General features: G+C 37.8%; 1 protein-coding gene across 2 annotated transcripts; it reads left to right on the top strand.

The window, feature by feature from the left end:
• Positions 1-256: 256 nt before the first annotated feature.
• On the top strand, positions 257-20,673 carry LOC126331753 (lethal(2)neighbour of tid protein). Of its 2 annotated transcripts, XR_007563468.1 has the most exons (3): positions 260-1,717; positions 2,058-2,150; positions 19,632-20,673. XR_007563468.1 is itself a non-coding variant. In XM_049996519.1 (2 exons), the coding sequence occupies exon 1, from the start codon at positions 377-379 to the stop codon at positions 1,697-1,699; it is 1,323 nt and encodes a 440-aa protein (XP_049852476.1). In that variant the 5' UTR covers positions 257-376; the 3' UTR covers positions 1,700-1,717; positions 19,632-20,673. The 2 variants fall into 2 exon arrangements, 1 of the variants encoding a protein (XP_049852476.1); XM_049996519.1 differs by lacking the exon at positions 2,058-2,150 and having other exon boundaries at positions 257-1,717.
• The last annotated feature ends 767 nt before the right edge of the window (positions 20,674-21,440 follow it).

Below are 21,440 nucleotides of genomic sequence, written 5' to 3'. Positions count from 1 at the left end.
ACTATGTGGATAGAATTACTAATAAAAGAATTTTTCCTATCAATTGGGCAGAAAATTTATGATTTCAATTAATAATCATTAATATGATGTTTGATGATTATACTGCACAGCTTTCATTAACTATAGTTATTTCGTCATTTGTAAATTGTAAGCATATTAACGTTATTAGATTCGGAATACAAGTTGTGGTTGAATGAATATGATTTACTGCTGCGCAAAATTATATTTAAATTTTAAGTGTTACCTGCACCGTCAATGCTTTAAACAAATGAATGACTACGAAAATTTACAGCGTGCAAATTGGTGTTCTGTGGCGTGCAACGTGAACGTGGTATTGTTGTTTTGTGTAGCATTGGTGCGAAAGTGATTCACAATTATGCCAAGCAAAGGGGTGGGACAAAGTCAGAAGCATCGTAACCAAGCTATCAAATTATTTCACGCTGTTAAAAATAAATACTGCACCAAAGATTTTTTGTTGTCTGTACTATTTGATCCGAAGAGATTGCCGGTTGTGGGTTTATTGCTAATTGTCGCTGAAATTTTTGTGAATATTGTGGTTATACACACAGTTAGATATACAGAAATAGATTGGGTAGCGTACATGCAGGAAGTTGAGGGAGTCGCAAATGGTACACTGGATTATACTTACCTGAAGGGAGATACAGGACCTCTTGTTTACCCAGCTGGATTTGTATACATATTTATGTTACTCTATTATATTACAGAGCACGGTCAAAACATTAGGCTAGCTCAATATATATTCGCGTTATTCTACATTATACTGTTGTGTTTAGTGTTTAGAATTTATTACAAGAGTCAAAAAGTGCCACCATATGTGCTAATTTTAGTATGCTGTACATCTTACAGAATCCACTCAATTTTTGTCCTTCGTTTATTTAATGACCCAGTTGCTATGATATTATTGTATGGTTCGCTGAACTACTTCTTGGACAACAGATGGACTGTTGGTAGTATTTTTTATAGCCTGGCCGTGTCTGTCAAGATGAATATTCTACTCTTTGCACCAGCATTACTTGTAGGATATTTGACATCTCTTGGTGTCCGAGGCACAATAGTTCAGCTTTTTATATGTGCTTCTGTACAAATAATTCTTGGTCTTCCATTTATATTGACTAATCCATTTGCTTACGTAAAGGGTGCTTTCAATCTTGGCCGTGTATTTCTTTTTGAGTGGACAGTTAACTGGAGATTTTTGCCAGAAAATATTTTCATTAGTCCATACTTTCATATATCACTCTTGATGTTGCATATTGCACTTCTAGCATATTTTTATGATATATCGCTAGTGTACCTTCGTAGCTATGCTAGCCTGAAAGCACTTGAAAATGACATCCAACCTCATCTGAAGAAACATAAAGAAAAGATAGATATGAAGACTGTTTCTCAGTTGTTTCTGCTTCCAATGTTCACTTCAAATTTTATTGGTATAATGTGTAGTCGTTCATTGCACTATCAGTTTTATGTGTGGTATTTCCACTCATTGCCTTACTTGTTGTGGTCTACACCTTTTTCTGATGTTTGGAGATTATGCATTTTAGGTGTTATTGAATTATGTTGGAACACTTTCCCATCAACAGCTGTAAGTAGTGTGCTGCTGCATTTGTGTCATATATGCATTTTATATGGACTTCAAAGAAACAAAGTGCTGAGGAACCAGGCAACAGCAAAAACAAAATAATCATCACAGATTTTAATGGTACTTAAAATTTTGAAACATTTTATTATGTATGGTAATGTGTGTCTGACTACATGCTGTTTATAAATTTTATTAATGAAGGGTGACAAGTAATTCAGTGTTAACTGTTGTAACACTCTTTTTCCCAGTAACTCTGGTTTGTTGAGAACTATTATGAAAGACCTGGTAACAATGACAGAGAATTACTGAGTAGTGGGCCTAAACCAAGAATAATTAAATAATTGGATAATAATGGTTTTATGAGATCTTTTGTATACTATGCACATTAGCTTATCTTATTTTTTCTTATTACATACAAAACCACACTGGCTTAAACTTTACTTTGTCTGTTAAATTGCAGTGCAATATAATATCATGTCACAGGCAAGGAAGATACAGGGATTGTTTTTCTCTATCTGCCCAACTCTCAGCCTGGATGTTCGAGTCTTAAACGGTCAGTGACATTTAGAAAGTAACTCCAGATTATCCATAAAGTGAGAGGGTTATTGAAATTTGTGGCCGTGATTGACTGTCATGCATTTCTCAAATAAAGTTGTGATGGATCTGCAGAGAACATATAAACAATTGGAAAATAAAAGTATAGTACACACTTCCTTAAAACAAAATTGTTACATCAGGTTTATGCTGTTGGGAAGAGGAAATGCATAAACACCAGAGCAAATAGTCATAAAAGAAGTGAGGTGCTGTTAGAGCCATAGTAAAGGTAGCCATTAAAGGGACCATAAAACAGAACCAAGTGACAAATCATTAATATTACCACTGTCTAAGATCATTGTTTTTAAGTGTCATATGATTAGTGAAAGTGACAAGAGATGGAAAGTAATTTAGAATCTTGAAATGGGAAAAGCATGTGGCAAACTACTACACTTATTGGAGGAATTCTGGGTAACTAGAGCTTCTTTATGTGCAAAATAAGTTAAAAGACAGTTTTATTACCCATCGTTGAATGCTGTCCATCAGTGTGGGAGGCTGAACAATGTGGAATGGATTGTGAAACAAACAAAAAGTTTGAAGAGGATCTATGTTATCTTTCAACGAGTGTGTTTTACGTTCATAAACTCGGGTAGCAAGATCTATACTAAAGACAAGTTATCTTAATAACAAGAAAGATTAAAGCATGATTTGAGCACTCCATGTTGCATGTGATGCCATACGTTTAGTACCTTTCATTGGAAAGGCCTTTCATTTTTAATATGTAACCTGCTCTGTTTCCATATTAGAAAGCAGTGAGGGGAAAAAACCTACACATGATTTTAATGTCATGACACATTAGCCCTTCTCTGTTTCTGAAGGTGCACTGTCACAGTCTGTGTTTCAACATAGTTATACTATTTTTACTGGAATGCAGTGTTGTGAATCAGCAGCCCCATCTTGTGTGAGAAATTGACTCATGAGTGAAAAGTGAATTAACTTATGGTTTTGGCAGTGAAAGACTGTGTTCTAATAAAGAAAGTCACTTTCTCTTTTAAATCAGTGCCATTTCTTGAACATCTTTTTAGTGGGTGTGTCTCATTTCTGAATTACTGAATTATGAAGTTCAGCAATACACCTATTTATGGATGCTACAACCTCTTCATTGGAATAAAAATGCCTCAACCATAGTAAGAAATCTTAAGCAGTTGTGTTCTTCATAACAAAATTTGGTATCTATGTGGCATATTTAGCATGTTGTTGTTGTTGTTGTTGTTGTTATTGTTGTGGTCTTCAGTTCAGGAACTGGTTTGATGCAGCTCTCCAAGCTTCTCTATCCTGTGCAACCTTCTTCATCTCCCAGTACCTACTACAACCTACATCCTTCTGAATCTGTTTAGTGTATTCATCTGTTGGTCTCCATCTACGATTTTTACCGTCCACGCTGCCCTCCAATACTAAATTGGTGATCCCTTGATGCCTCAGAACATGTCCTACCAACTGATCCCTTCTAGTCAAGTTGTGCCACAAATTTCTCTTCTCCCCAATTCTATTCAATACCTCCTCATTAGTTATGTGATCTACCCATCCAATCTTCAGCGTTCTTCTGTAGCACTACATTTCGAAAGCTTGTATTCTTGTCTTCTCTAAACTATTTATCGTCAATGTTTCACTTCCATACATGGCTACATTCCATACAAATACTTTCAGAAATGACTTCCTGACACTTAAATCCATACTCGATGTTAACTAATTTCTCTTCTTCAGAAACGCTTTCCTTTGCCATTGCCAGTCTACATTTTATATCCTCTCTGCTTTGACCATCATCAGTTATTTTACTCCCCAAATAGCAAAACTCCTTTACTACTTTAAGTGTCTCATTTCCTAATCTAATTCCCTCAGCTTCACCTTACTTAATTCGACTACACTCCATTATCTTCGATTTGCTTTTGTTGATGTTCATCTTATATCCTCCTTTCAAGACACTGTCCGTTCCATTCAACTGCTCTTCCAAGTCCTTTGCTGTCTCTGACAGAATTACAATGTCATTGGCGAACCTCAGAGTTTTTATTTCTTCTCCATGGATTTTAATACCTACTTCAAATTTTTCTTTTGTTTCCTTTACTGCTTGCTCAATATACAGATTGAATAACATCGGGGATAGGCTACAACCCTGTCTCACGTCCTTCTCAACCACTCTTTCCCTTTCATGTCCCTCGACTCTAATAGCTGCCTTGTGGTTTCTGTACAAATTGTAAATAGCCTTTCGCTCCCTGTATTTTACACCTGCCACCTTCCATAAAGTTTAATAATAGTAAATTCTCCTTACAACATATACCACCACTCACTTTTGATATGCCTATGTTGTCAACTATATCATTTATCTTTGATCATTGCACTTAACTGTTGAAAATAAAGGAGCAAATTCCTTATAACCCTTTTTCAACTTGGAATGAATTTCCATTTGCAGTAAATCATGCAGAGCAAAAGAATATTTGTTGGGTTACTGAAGATTGTGACACCACCTGTTGACTTTGACACATGACATCATCAAGGTGTCGGACATTTCAAACTTATACATTATGGCGATCATGACATCACACATGACGTACACAAATGTGAACAAATAATACAAAACGTTTTTAATGGCAGAAGTAACATGAAACTAACAAGATGACACAGGAGTTAGGGATTTTTTTGTAGGGCCAGATTAAATATACAACAATCCCAATAGAGAAGAAAAGTCTGCAATACCACAAATCCAAAAGAAAGATACTGGAAATTCCACTTGACCATATACCTCAAATGAAGTCACAATACTGTGAACCTACATATAGTTTCAGAAACCAGTATCATGAATTTCATTGGACCTATGTAGCTCAAATGAAATCAATGATACCATAACATCACGTACAGTTTGACTAATTCGGTACTGAATGCTTCATATTAAGTGTGTCGCTAAAATAAGTGTACAGTACCATAACACAAAACTTACTCAAATACCAAATATCAAAGACATATCCTCACCAGTGTGTGTAAAGCAAACATATGATACTTAACAATCACAATCCAACTTAATTGTCTACAACTAACAACACAACCCACAAAATCATAAAAAAATTGCTTTAACATCAACTTCGAAATAGAGGAAACATGCTATTACGAATATAATCACAAAGACTTTACATACTATAAAAGTTCCCTTGCCAACCAAATTCAGCCAACACAAAAATCTAGGCTCCCCCCCACGCGTGCGCACGCACACGCGCGCGCACACACACACACACACACACACACACACACACACACACACACACACACACAAATTTTCCTGCTGGCAGCACCACATATATGGTTCCATTGTCAGAGATAGAGCTGCATGTTCAAACTTGTACCCTCTTCACAAATGTGACACTTCACATACTTGACAATTAAACTGACCAACTGTAGGAATTTAATCATGGTCAACATGTCATCCCCCATTGCGGCATGCAGTGACCTACTAACATACTTCTTTGTCATATGCACAACATTCAAAAAATGAAACTTAAATTTTCAGCTGTAAACAAGGCACTGCACCAATGATTACAAACTGAAAATGAATCGACTCCCCATAACTGCCAATGTCACATTAACTCGTTAACAACCTGCCACAAACACTTCAAATATTATTCTTACAAACAGCATTATAGTAATGCGATTAATCAGTAACAACACTCCCAAACAATTTACACTCCTGGAAATTGAAATAAGAACACCTTGAATTCATTGTCCCAGGAAGGGGAAACTTTATTGACACATTCCTGGGGTCAGATACATCACATGATCACACTGACAGAACCACAGGCACATAGACACAAGCAACAGAGCATGCACAATGTCGGCACTAGTACAGTGTATATCCACCTTTCGCAGCAATGCAGGCTGCTATTCTCCCATGGAGACGATCGTAGAGATGCTGGATGTAGTCCTGTGGAACGGCTTGCCATGCTATTTCCACCTGGCGCCTCAGTTGGACCAGCGTTCGTGCTGGACGTGCAGACCACGTGAGACGACGCTTCATCCAGTCCCAAACATGCTCAATGGGGGACAGATCCGGAGATCTTGCTGGCCAGGGTAGTTGACTTACACCTTCTAGAGAACGTTGGGTGGCACGGGATACATGCGGACGTGCATTGTGCTGTTGGAACAGCAAGTTCCCTTGCCGGTCTAGGAATGGTAGAACGATGGGTTCGATGAGGGTTTGGATGTACCGTGCACTATTCAGTGTCCCCTCGACGATCACCAGAGGTGTACGGCCAGTGTAGGAGATCACTCCCCACACCATGATGCCGGGTGTTGGCCCTGTGTGCCTCGGTCATATGCAGTCCTGATTGTGGCGCTCACCTGCACGGCGCCAAACACGCATACAACCATCATTGGCACCAAGGCAGAAGCGACTCTCATCGCTGAAGACGACACGTCTCCATTCGTCCCTCCATTCACGCCTGTCGCGACACCACTGGAAGCGGGCTGCACGATGTTGGGGCGTGAGCTGAAGACGGCTTAACGGTGTGCGGGACCGTAGCCCAGCTTCATGGAGAAGGTTGCGAATGGTCCTCGCGTATACCCCAGGAGCAACAGTGTCCCTAATTTGCTGGGAAGTGGCGGTGCGGTCCCCTACGGCACTGCGTAGGATCCTAAGGTCTTGGCGTGCATCCGTGCGTCGCTGCGGTCCGGTCCCAGGTTGACGGGCACGTGCACCTTCCGCCGACCTCTGGCGACAACATCGATGTACTGTGGAGACCTCACGCCCCACGTGTTGAGCAATTCGGTGGTACGTCCACCCGGCCTCCCCCATGCCCACTATATGCCCTCTCAAAGTCCGTCAACTGCACATACGGTTCACGTCCACGCTGTTGCGGCATGCTACCAGTGTTAAAGACTGCGATGGAGCTCCGTATGCCACGGCAAACTGGCTGACACTGACGGCGGCGGTGCACAAATGCTGCGCAGCTAGCGCCATTCGACAGCCAACACCGCGGTTCCTGGTGTGTCCGCTGTGCCGTGTGTGTGATCATTGCTTGTACAGCCCTCTCGCAGTGTCCGGAGCACGTATGGTGGGTCTGACACACCGGTGTCAATGTGTTCTTTTTTCCATTTCCAGGAGTGTATAATCATAAACATCTCACACTAAAGAGTGCCACCACATACTCCAACACACCCTCAGCAAACACAATCCATTTAAAATACACTGCTTCACCATGACGACACACATCACAACGTAGTTATGCTGCATTTATAATTGTCATGAAGTCCACGTATGTGAGTGGAATATGAGTAATTTTACCATTAATGACAGCTTCTTTGGCATGTTAAATATGTTTCGCATTAAATTCAGTATTGTAGTATGCTTTCATTCACAGAGTATTTACTGTTTTACATCTCGTATAACATTCTTCTACCTCTTGAGCAATAATTATTGTGTGTTGGTTTCTGGTGGTATTCCAGTTATGGTTGTGAGACATTCAAAATACGCTTTGAGTCAGATGCAATAAAAATTTCTGATACACAGACATTTTTTCTTTGCTGCTATGCTTTCACTGTGTGTGGAAATACTTTTTGGAAGTTTTTATTGTTATTTATGATGAGTTTTAAAGTGGAATAGCAAACTTTATGAAGTTTTCTCACATAATTTTAGAAGCTTGGTCAAGATGTCCAAGGAGCTGTGCTAGTTTTCTTCTTTAATGCTCGGAGATGAACTATAAGCTTGTTTTAGCTGGGTATCATATTTATTCGTGTGACAAATAGTGATAGTTTTTTCAAGCAGAAAATATTGCTAGATAAATGTTTTGGCACCATGCGACTGCTGATGATTGGATATTTAAGTTTGTGATGAATTCTGCTCTGACTATAATTGAGTTTAATATATTGCACTGATTGGAAAATTATGTCAGTAAACTTCAGTTAACATTTGTCTACTTACATGCATTGAACTTCTAGAATATTCCATGTCTTCAGTCTGTGACTAGTATTTTTTGACTTGGTGTAGAGCTGAATGCAGTGTTGGTAATTGTAATGCGTAGCTCGTTATATCGTTCTTGACCAGAAAGTTTTGGACATGTAGCTTTTAGTCTTTCCTGTTCAATATCATTGTATTTCTCTCGGTTTGCTTCTTGTATGTTCCAACCACTGTTACTATAATATTTACAGAAAAACTTTCAGCTCATTTCTAACTTCCGTGATTACATTGTAGTGATCTGTCCCTAATGAATAGAGATTAACTGCCCACTTAAGTTCTGCTGAAATGAGTGAGAGATTGAGTGCATTTGGTGTTCTGCATACAGTTGGGATCACAGTTGATCTCTCAGTGATCATAACCACATTGTAATCTTTTAAAACAATATGAATTACATTAGATTGAGTGGCAGACAAGCACATTTAAAAATAGAGGCGTTGGAACACACACAAGGTTAACAGTTGCTTCCAGTTGCTGAGGCAAAATTTTACATTGTTTATAATATTTTAAGAGTAATATTATATTGGGAAAATGAAAATTGTTATGTTTGGCAGTGGTTCTTTGAATTATAAGTTATAATCTCAAATTGGCGGTCTTTTTAATTTAATTTTTTTTTTTTTTTTAATTTTCTATTGAACCTCAAATTGTTGGCAATCCAATGTCACCACCAATCTTTCCGTGTTCCAGAATCATTGTGATGAAAGATAATATTAGCTTTTCCTCAATTCTGAGCCCATTGAACTGTTGTAGGTCTTATTTGCTTTTCTGGTCTGTGAGGGTTAGGTCCTATAGGAGACTGGTATTCCACAAGTGTCGAAATAAGTTGGTATATTGCAGAGTTGCTGTACATGCTTTTATAAGACATGTTGATATTGTGTACAAGACTTTCTCCCATTCTTCTACTACAAATAGGAATATGATGGACAACATATCCTTGTCCATGTGGTGCACGTGCATTAATTGTGGCATCTGTTCCATGTGATTGTTTGGGAATGGTTTCAATATGCATTAGTGAATTGTTTGCCTACCAGGTGATCCTAGGTGATTAGTAGCCTGCAGTGGGGAACTTGTAACATTCTCTCTGACAAACATTCACTTATAACAGGTACTGCCTTCTTGCATACAGCCTGAATTTAATGGCAAGGTCAGCCTTTTAAAGGATAGGTTGTTGCATGCAGCATTTTCATGTATTTGCCATCTGCTGTACTCTTTGTACATTTGATCTGTTGTCAAATGTCCTTTGCCACAGTGAATACGTACAAATGATGTTCCCTTAATTTTTCAGGAATCATGGTGTATCCCAAATTTAGCACAGTGTTGTTGTAGTCTACACTGTTTAGTAATATGGTCATAATGTAAGAATATATTTCCACTGTCAGAATATAGATTGACATTTTACATCTGGCACTGTAAATAATGACATGCTGAGGAAATTTCTTACTGTCAAATGTTAATATGCATATCTGCAATTTCTTTTCAACCTGACTGTTATCTTGATGTATTAAGTTTGTTTGTCTCTTAACATGTATTTAGAAAGCATTGTTTGTGCAAAAGTCAACATGGCCTTTTCTCACAAATCATGGATGAAGGACAATAGGCCGATTCCACGTTCCTACATTTTTGGAATGTATTTTAACACACTGCTGTGCTGCAGGCCGTTAATGAAAGTCTGAGCGTACAAAATAGGTTCTCAGATATGTGAGTGGTTCGAAGATATTATATAGTAATTGAACCCAGTATGCTGTCCCGGATGGCGGAAATAAAGGTATAGTCAGGTGTTTCTCATGGAAGTGTGATAGAATCATTCTTGCTATGTATATACGAAAATGATCTGACAGGTATGGTGAGGAACAACCTGTAGCTGTTTGCAGATGCTGCTGTAGTGTATGGGAATGTGTTGCCTTTTAGTGACTGTAGGAGGATATAGGATGACTTTAGTCAGAATTTCTTGTTTGGTGTGATGAATGGCAGCTTACTGTATATGTAGAAAAATATTAGTTAATGCATATGAATAGGAAAAACAATCCTGCAATTTTCGGATATAGTATTGGTGTTGTGCTACTTGATAGTCACGACAAATATCTAAACACTACATTGCAAAGTGATATGCAATGGAATGAGCACTTAAGCTCAGTTGCAGGGCAGCTGGTGGATCCCCACCAAGTCAGATTAAAGGAAGGTATTGAAACAGTTCAGAGGCATAGTACTAGAATTGTTATCAGTTCGATCGCCATGTGAGTGTTACGAACATGCTCTGTGAACTTAAAATTGAATCTTAGACTGTAGAAGAATCGTACTGCCACTGACATACTTTTTGTGTAATGACTGTGAAGACAAAATGAGAGTAATCGGGACTCATACAGAAGCATATAGACAGTCATTTTTTCCTCACTCCATTTATGAGTGGAAGAGGAAAGGGAATGACTAGTTGTGGTACAAGGTACCCTCCGCCACACAGCATGCAACGGCTTTTGGAGTATCTATATAGACTGACGTAGATTATCATTACTGGTGACATTCTTTCAGGTAGCAAATCATCTTCAGAAAACACTACCTGCACACCTTGAATTACATCTTTGTTTATTCACTGAAGTAAATGAGATGTGCTAAACTGTGAAACCGCAGTCTGATATTTCTCCAACTTTGTGGATGTGTTCGTTCATATAGTGGGAATTAACTGATTGGACTTTCATCCCATTCAGAACTGATGTCCAGTCATCAAAATCAGTATGAAGTGTGTTCTTCTCAAACATAAATACGCTCTTGTATTAAAAATTTTGTAAGTGCCACAACAATCTTGTACTCATTGTGACGTGGAAGCACACAGCCTCTGAATTTCATCTTGAGGAATTTTGTGCCATGACTGCAACGTATGCGATGTCAATTCATTAAGTTACTGGTTGGAGACTGGTATGAAAGTATATATCTTCCTGTCACATCCCACAGGTGCTCTATGGATGGCAATTCAGGGATTGGGCTAACAAGTCAGGGATTTGTACATTCCTCAAGAAGTGTGATAAAGGTGCTTATATGTTACTAAGCAAAATGGAAGAGTTGCAACATATGTAAAAGTTGAACACTAAGACAAAAATATTGAAACAGGCAGTTTTTGTGTAGGTAAGAACAGAAGCATGTACTTGTGAGTAGTTACTGCAGAATATCTGTCTTGTGATTGTAACAGTGTACAATTTCCCTCTAGGAAACATTTAGCAATTTATGAGAAATCTAGATACCTTATTGAGCTACCTGTCAGTCAATAGAACAAGCAGTTTCTGGATATTTCAATGTAGATTTCTTAAAAGATTCTGACAGGATAAATGAAGCGGAATCATTATTTGGCTGTTTCAATCAGATTTAAATAGTGAATTTTCCAACACGTGCAGGCTCATACTGAAACAATGTACAGAAAATTGTTAATAGCCAATCTGCTCATGATAAACAATTAATGAAAATAAACAATGTAGTTCCTTAGAGCTCGAAAGCATGTTGGTTGGAAGCAGTGTGAATTGTTAATGAGAATAGGGTTCAGTGTTTTAAGAATAAGAGAAAAAAGTGATGTGGGATGAGATATACACAGAAAGATATGCTAATGTGAAAATCAATATATTCTATAGCAAATTTGTGCCAGTATTTGAAAATATCTTTCATAAAAAGTTATCCACAAAGTCCACTAAAAGAAACAAGTCAGTCATGGATAAGTAATGGGATTAAAATGTGATTTAAGAGGAAGAGGGTGATTTATACAAAGCTCAGAAGTAGCCAGGATCTGACATTATTTGCATTCTACAAAAAAATACTGTAATATTTTAAGAAAATTCATAAAATGTTCAGAAATATGCACATCCTGACAGAAATTACTATTGATGATACAAGATACAAGTGTATGAGATATTATGAAGCAATATACAGGACAACCACTCTGTGTACAAGATACCGTAATGCTTAACTTAAAATACTATGTTTCAACTAGCAACTGATAATTCACAACTTACGAGTATTTTTAATAATCGCTTTTAAATGTAGCAGCAAAAATTGGACTCAATAGTTCAGTTAAAGAAGCAATAGAATATTTCAAAAATGGCATTACATGAAACATTAAGCAACACACCAACATCCTTGACTGAAATTGCTAGATTTATAAAAGTTATAATAAACAAAAACTATATGGTGTTGAAGGAATTTAAAACAGAATTCTGAAGAGTTGTTTGAGCTTAATAAGTAGGCTAATGTCCTTAATGATGTATGTAATACATTGCTGGGATAGAGAATTTTTCCAGACAGATTAAAATATGCCATTGTTAAACTTTTTATAAGAAAGGCTGATAGGAAAGACTCTGTTTTAGTCCACTTTCCTCATTGATGTCATCTTCCAACATATTCAAAAAATAATTTACTCAAGAGAAGTCTCACATCTCCGAAGAAAAATTGTTATAAGATGTTACAGTATGGTTTCCAGAAGGATTGCTTGAGTGAGAATGCTATTTATGCATTCATTTATAACAGCACAAGTCATTAATAATAAAATAGTGTCAGCTGGCATTGCAAACAAATGGTTTGAATTTGTTCTCAGTAATTCAAACAGTGTTGAAAGAACAGAAAATTTAAGTTGTGGAGGAGAAATCGTGAAGGGAGTACCACAGTGTCCAGTTTCTGTTTAATGAGAATGAATTTCATTTAACATTCATCAAGCAGAATACATACTTTTAGCATCCATACTAGTGTTATAAGTCCTGTTAGAGAGAAAGAAACAGAAGATATTCTTAATGATGTTTTTAAAAGAATTATGAAGTGGGTCTTAGAAAATGGACTCTTCCCAACTTTGAGGAAACATAGTCTACTCAGTCCTGTACAAAAAATAGGATCAGACTAAGAATTGATGTAGCTAATTTTGCTCTTCGTATAATTACTAGTTCTGGAAAGAACTGAATCAACTGTGTAACATACTTTGCAGATTTCTTGTCGATAATGGCATGTGGAATAATCTCCTGATATAACTCATCACTTAGAAAGAAAGTATTGACTTCACAAAAGCAAGCAGTAAGAGTAATATATGGTGTTTGCCTGCAGTCATATTGTAGGTGCCTCTTGAATGATCTGGGCACTTTACCAGCATGATCACAATTTATATTTGCTACAGAAATTTTACATAAATAATGTACCATAATTTGAGAGGAATAGTGATGTCCACAACACTAGAGGAAAATGTGAGCTTTATTACCCATTATTAAAGCTGTCAGTTCATCAGAAAGGGGTTCAATTTGCAGCAATAAAAATGAAACTTCCTGGCAGATTAAAACTGTGTGCCCGACCGAGACTCGAACTCGGGACCTTTGCCTTTCGCGGGCCATCTGAGCTACCGAAGCATGACTCACGCCCGGTACTCACAGCCTTACTTCTGCCAGTATCCGTCTCCTACCTTCCAAACTTTACAGAAGCTCTCCTGCGAACATTGCAGAACTAGCACTCCTGAAAGAAAGGATATTGCGGAGACATGGCTTAGCCACAGCCTGGGGGATGCTTCCAGAATGAGATTCTCACTCTGCAGCGGAGTGTGCGCTGGTATGAAACTTCCTGGCAGATTAAAACAGTGTGCCCGACCGAGACTCGAACTCGGGACCTTTGCCTTTCGCAGGCAAGTGCTCTACCATCTGAGCTACCGAAGCACGACTCACGCCCGGTACTCACAGCTTTACTTCTGCCAGTATCCGTCTCCTACCTTCCAAACTTTACAGAAGCTCTCCTGCGAACCTTGCAGAACTAGCACTCCTGAAAGAAAGGATATTGCAGAGACATGGCTTAGCCACAGCCTGGGGGATGCTTCCAGAATGAGATTCTCACTCTGCAGCGGAGTGTGCGCTGATATGAAACTTCCTGGCAGATTAAAACTGTGTGCCCGACCGAGACTCGAACTCGGGACCTTTGCCTTTCGCGGGCAAGTGCTCTACCATCTGAGCTACCGAAGCACGACTCACGCCCGGTACTCACAGCTTTACTTCTGCCAGTATCCGTCTCCTACCTTCCAAACTTTACAGAAGCTCTCCTGCGAACCTTGCAGAACTAGCACTCCTGAAAGAAAGGATATTGCGGAGACATGGCTTAGCCACAGCCTGGGGGATGCTTCCAGAATGAGATTCTCACTCTGCAGCGGAGTGTGCGCTGATATGAAACTTCCTGGCAGATTAAAACTGTGTGCCCGACCGAGACTCGAACTCGGGACCTTTGCCTTTCGCGGGCAAGTGCTCTACCATCTGAGCTACCGAAGCACGACTCATGCCCGGTACTCACAGCTTTACTTCTGCCAGTATCCGTCTCCTACCTTCCAAACTTTACAGAAGCTCTCCTGCGAACCTTGCAGAACTAGCACTCCTGAAAGAAAGGATATTGTGGGACATGGCTTAGCCACAGCCTGGAGGATGCTTCCAGAATGAGATTCTCACTCTGCAGCGGAGTGTGCGCTGATATGAAACTTCCTGGCAGATTAAAACTGTGTGCCCGACCGAGACTCGAACTCGGGACCTTTGCCTTTCGCGGGCAAGTGCTCTACCATTTGAGCTACCGAAGCACGACTCACGCCCGGTACTCACAGCTTTACTTCTGCCAGTATCCGTCTCCTACCTTCCAAACTTTACAGAAGCTCTCCTGCGAACCTTGCAGAACTATCACTCCCGAGTTCGAGTCTCGGTCGGGCACACAGTTTTAATCTGCCAGGAAGTTTCATATCAGCGCACACTCCGCTGCAGAGTGAGAATCTCATTCTAGCAACAAAAATGTTTGCTGATTTGCATAACAACACAAAATTTCTGACCAAAGCATTTTTTAAATGTAACTAAGAATCTTTTCTTTTGGACAACTCCTATTCCATGTATATATTTTTTATTAAAGATATGTACCTTAAAAAATAGTTTTTAATTACATTGTAGTTGCATGAGTAGCACAAAAAATAAAAATGTTAATTTATGTTAAATCTAATTGCGTACACAGATCCTATAAACTGACTTGTTTCCCATCATATTAGTAAAAGTATCACTCAAATGAGCCATTGAACATGTAACTAACTAACTAACCACCATTTGTGGCCTAAACTGCAGGAATGTGACATCCTGCTTGTATGTGACATTTGGTACCCTGATCATGAACAGTGTTTACCACCCTTACCACATTGTGGTGCATATTCAGCTTCCCTTCAACATTTACCAAATCTGTAGGTGCAAGAGGTATATGCCTCGAGAATCGCTGCTTCCTATGACCTTTCACTGGCGCATCTACAGATACATGGGTTTCATTATACAGGGAGATTCAAAAAGAATACCACAACTTTAAAAATGTGTATTTAATGAAAGAAACATAATATAACCTTCTGTTATACATCATTACAAAGAGTATTTAAAAAGGTTTTTTTTCACTCAAAAACAAGTTCAGAGATGTTCAATATGGCCCCCTCCAGACATTTGAGCAATATCAACCCGATACTCCAACTCGTTCCACACTCTCTGTAGCATATCAGGCATAACAGTTTGGATAGCTGCTGTTATTTCTCGTTTCAAATCATCAATGGTGGCTGGAAGAGGTGGCCAAACACCATATCCTTAACATTCCCCCATAAGAAAAAATTGCAGGGGGTAAGATCAGGGCTTTTTGGAGGCCAGTGATGAAGTGCTCTGTCACGGGCTGCCTGGCGGTCGATCCATCCCCTCGGGTAGTTGACGTTCAGGTAGTTACGGACAGATAAGTGCCAATGTGGACTCTCCATACAGTTGTTTGTGGAATTTGCAGCTCTCTGCTAGCTCTGCGAGTCGATTTTCCTGGGCTGCGAACAAGTGCTACATTTTCATCACTCGTTCTCGGCCATCCAGAACTTTTCCCTCTGCACAAACAACCATTCTCTGTAAACTGTTTATACCAACGTTTAATACATCACCTATCAGGAGGTTTAACACCATACTTCGTTCGAAATGCACGCTGAACAACTGTTGTTGATTCACTTCTGCCGTACTCAATAACACAAAAAGCTTTCTGTTGAGCGGTCGCCATCTTAGCATCAACTGACGCTGACACCTAGTCAACAGTGCCTCAAGCGAACAAATGTACAACTAAATGAAACTTTATAGCTCCCTTAATTCGCCGACAGATAGTGCTTAGCTCTGCCTTTTGTCGTTGCAGAGTTTTAAATTCCTAAAGTTGTGGTATTCTTTTTGAATCACCCTGTATTCTCCATAAACTGAAGTGAAACTCTTCGCTGAACACCACGGAATGCCACTCAATGTCTTAATTGACTCTGGTTTTATGTCTTGTGAGTCTTTATTGTCTTTGGTGTGTTGTCAGAGCATTGCAGTGTGAGATCTCAGCTCCAGTGACCTGTGACTAACAGTTTGTGATTACACTGTACCTGTAACTCCTTCTCAGGCTTCAGTTGTTGTCATCCATCTATTCATCTGAGCCATTCGAACAATCCTGCAATTTTCTCGTGGTGTACTTCTTGAAGAACTTTTCTTTCCACACACTTATCCTGAGCCCACCTTGTCATCAGTCATTCTGTTATCATTTTACTATAGCCAATTGCCTGTGCGATTTATTGATATGGTGCTGCTGTTGTTAATGCCAGTGTTATGACTCAAAGTGTGGAAGATGATAAGCTGCAAGTGTACCGTCTCTGGCCAAGCTCTGTGTGATCTCTGTCTCAAAATTTCCAGTAACATTAGACACACTCAGTAGCCATCATTTTCTCATACTATTTATGATCTGTAGAACTGACTTTTTCTGTTCAGAAAATAAGCCCACATAAAGGATAAAGTTTTAATCAATCAATCTTACAGGCATGCCTTAACAAATGAAAATCCAGGAGTGTTGTCCCAATTTAATTCTAGTAGCATTGAAAAGATGAATGAAATAGATATTAGTAACAGCGGTGTTGGGAAACGACTGAAATCATTAAAATGGAAATAAAGCTCCAGTGTCCAGTGGGATCCCTGTCAGATTCTATACTGTATTTTTGTCTTAGTTAGCCCCTCTTTTAACCATAATGTACTGTAGATCCCCCGAAAAAAAAAGGAGAAAAGAAAAAAACTGCCCAGCTTTTGGAAGAAAGCATAGTTCACCCATGCAAAGCAGAAATAATTCACAAAACTACCACCCAGTATCCTTGACATCCATGTTCTCAGAACTTCAATAGAACATGTTCTGAGCTCAAACATAATAAGCTTTCTCAAATAGAACATCCTTCTGCATGCCAGCAAGCATGGATTTGGAAAACATAGTTCATGTGAAAGCCTATTTGCATGTTCCTCATATGACAGCCTTAAAGGATGAGGTTGCTGTAGTATTTCTTGACACTCGAAAAGCATTTGACTTGGTACCACACCAATGGTCATTAACCAAAGTACAATTACTTACAGTATCAAACCAAATTTGTAACTGGTTTGAGGAGTTCATGGCAGGGAGGACACTAGGTAATACTGGATGCATATTCGCTGGCATAAGTAGAAGTAACTTGAGGTGTGCTCAATGGAAGTGTGTTGAGACTCTTGTTGCTCCTTTTGTATATTGCTGACCCGTCAGATAATAGCAACCTCAGGCTTTTTGCAGATGAAGTCATTTATAAATTAAGTATTATCTGAAGAAAGGTGGACAAATATTAACTTACATCTTCATTAGATTTCAAATTGGTGCATAGACTGGCAGCATGTCTTAAATGTTCAGAAATGTAAGATTGCCCATGTCACTAAATGCAGAAAACTAATATCCTATGACTACAACATCAGCAAGTCACAGTTGGAATTAGTGAACTTGTATTTATGAATACCAGGGTGTAACAATTTGTAGCGATATGAAATTAAATAGACACATGTGCTCACTTGCAGTTAAGGCACTGGTAGATTTTGATTTATTGGCAAAATAATGGGATAAAGCTCCCAATCTACAAAGAAGACTGCTTGGAGAACCATTGTGCAGCCCACCTTAGAAAATGGCAGAAGTTTATAGGAACCATATCAAATAGGCCTAACAGATGATTCTGAACATGTACAAAAAAGGGCAGTATGAATAGTCACAGGTGTGTTTGACAGCAGATAGTCACAGAACTACTGATATTCCTGAACTGGCAGGTGCTTGAAGAAAGACACATTTATCCCATGAATACTCACTTCCATAGTTTTTAGAGCCAGTATTAAGTGAATCTGGAGATAGTTTTCATCTTCTTGTGTATTGTTACCAGAAAGGACCATGAAGACAAAATGATACATATTAAAGCATGCACAGAGACATATAAGGGGTATTTCTTCTTCTTGTGTTCTATACAGAATTGGAACAGGAAGAAACTATAACACGTGGCACTATATTAAGTACCGTCTGCAATGCACTTCACAGTGTTTTACTGATTAATTTTGTTCTCGCGACAATATTTTTATTTATGTGTGTCATTGAAAAGGAGGCTTTCATTTTAGTCACACAAAATTAAAGTGTGTTTTTCTGGTTTGTAGGGGTCAGCAGAGTATGATCTTTGTCACATATTGGTTGCGAGATACTTCTCTTGCCCACATGGATTTAACAGTTATTCTCTCTTATGACTGTTTGAGCACAGCAGTCTGTAGGATAGTTCCTGGTGTTATGTAAGTCTTTTGTTGCTGGCCTAGATCTGCTGAGGTTTTCCAGCTGTTAAAATGCCCCCCCTCCCCCTTTTTTTTGACAGATGTATGGTCACTGTACCTTAGAGCATGTTGTGGATGATGTCAGAGGTTTGCTGGGCATAGCAGCATTTTCATTATATGCAGCAAACAGACTTGCTGTATATTTCAGTGATTCCATTTCAATCTTCACTTTGATCCTAACCATATGTAATTTCTTTCATTAATTATATTATTGACTACACATGTATGTGTTTTGTAAAACTGATACTTATTCAGTGAGCAATGAAAACTCAACATACAGGAAAGAATGTTTGATAGATCCTTGTTATACCTGTTCATTTTTTCATCCAAATCATATAAGTGCATAATCAGAAAATTGAGAGTTGCTGTCTTATTACTTGGCTTGTGAACTGTTAAGACGATACCAGAAAATTATAATATGAAACAGCTTGCACAATAGTGTGATAAGACTTGCTAGTTGACTGTTTCTTCTTCTGTTTACTTTTCCAGAAAACTATTGTATGTTGAAAATAAGAAATATTTTGAGAGCAAGAAAAATCTTAACACAGCTTTTCTTAAATTTTGTTATTTCATTATATTTATGTAGTTGATGTTATTAAGTTGTACAATAATTTTTATTAGCAAGAGGAAGTTTCTTACCATTACTTTAAATCTGCAATTGAAACTAGTACAATGGTCCTCACACTCTTCATTTGTGACTAATTGTGTCTAAAATAAATAAATAAATAAACAAACAAATTGAAAGTGTCTCTTTGCAGAGGTACTTGCCTCTTAGAACATTAACATTTTCAATTTTTTACACAATCATTTTTCTTCAATTATACACTATAATTTTATTTATGCTTTGTGTTTTATTCCACAGGCTTTAACCTTGTACTGTGTTACTGAATACCAAAGACTTTAACTACTGAAGAAAATTCCTACTGAGTTGAATGCTGCTGTCTGTTTTTTCACCTGCTAAAACCAGAAATATTTACTTTACCTCTGTTTTATTGCTTGTATTTAAATTTTTGTGGTAGTTTTAATGTTTTTGTTTTAATTTCTAACTAATTTGATTATTAATGTATAACAATCAAAATATTTTACCTACTATTGTGTTCCATGTTCTGTAGAAATGAAATTGAACTTTGAATGCTGCTGAATTTCTCAGGTTCTTTTTTAACATGAAATCTTAATTGAACCTAAGTGGGATATCGTTTTCTATAAGTCTTGTTTTGTTCATTGTTTGTGATTTCATTTATCTTTAAAAACAATGTGTCTATTCCTTTTTTGAAATTTTTGTTTCTGTGATTTATGCATAACCGAAACTACAAGGCACTGCAGTTTCTGATAGGAGAAAGCATATTTTTGTGATATGTGAATATACATGTAAAATAATATTTGAGTCATTTTTTTCTGTTTCAAAATGATGATCTATGGACCATTTTTGCTGGTTGAAACAATAAGGAAATTACTTGAAATTGTCAAGGTTTAGTTGAATTGTGGAGACAGTTCACATATTATGCCACTAGACTGATACATTGGTGGAAAATTTCCTATGTGTGTACCCAAGAAACATTATCTCAAAATAATTGTTGCATACAGAGGTTACATATAAAACATGTAATAGTTTGTATTCTTATTGTCATTTGGAAGCATATTCATTTTATATTGCATTTTACAAAATGACAGTTTTGTAAGAATACTATTGTGTCTTCAACAAGTCATAATGTTAAATAATAGCCCTTTGATTAAAATGAGTGATCAACATGTCCATAAATGTGGAGAGTACCTATTTTTATAGTGGTGCTTTGTTTATTAGTTACTGCATCACATTTTGTATCACATGTTGAATTTTGTATTGTATGGAGTGTTTTATCTAGTCTTGAATGATTATATACCAATAAATTTCAAAAATTAAAGAACATGGTTATTAATGAGTATTTGTAGAAGGTAATTAATACCAGTTCTAATCGTCTCTTGAAAATAAGATAAAACAAATCATTGCATACCAGAAATTTTCTTTCCCAAAAATGCATAAACTTGGATGTGGAATCCAAAAACATACAAATTAAATAGAAGAAAGATTGGAATGTAATATTCTGTTGATATAGTGGTCATTGGAAAAAGGGCACTTTCATATTTGAAGAAGGTTGTGGGAAGGAAGAGACTGTGACCTCTCTTAGGAACCATGTTGGCATTTGCCTGTGGTGTTTTAGAAAGACAGGGATATCTTAGTCGTTGCTTTATAAGCCAAAGCCAATTTCCATGAAATACAACAACCACCATAGTATTAATGATTTTCGAATTATCAAACACATTGTAGAAAAATAGATAGAAATTACAGAAAATATAAAGTGTTATATTTTTGTATTTATTTAATGAATGTTTAGAATAAACCTTTTTTCTTTTTGTTTTGAATACAAATGATCAGTACTACGATTTCCTTGTGAGTGGGATGTCCATTCTGTTCAACTTTATAGATGAATTCTGACTGGTCTGCTTTGACACTGCTTATTGACTCTCATTTCTTCCTATGGAGGTCCTACCACACAAAGAATTCCTTCACACTGGAAACAAATGAAAGTCTGTTGAAGTGAGACCTGGATTATGCGTTTGATACACCAAAGTCTTCTGTTTGAATGACTGTATGTTATGCATAATATGTAGACTGCTAAACCACATAACCATA

Source organism: Schistocerca gregaria, chromosome 2, assembly GCF_023897955.1.
Source record: "Schistocerca gregaria isolate iqSchGreg1 chromosome 2, iqSchGreg1.2, whole genome shotgun sequence".
NCBI classification, from domain to species: Eukaryota; Metazoa; Arthropoda; class Insecta; order Orthoptera; family Acrididae; genus Schistocerca; species Schistocerca gregaria.
This window is presented reverse-complemented; position numbering and strand designations above follow the sequence as displayed.

Excerpts from the sequence above, each read along its gene's own strand:
- LOC126331753 (XM_049996519.1), top strand. The coding sequence starts at position 377 with ATGCCAAGCAAAGGGGTGGGACAAAGTCAGAAGCATCGTAACCAAGCT.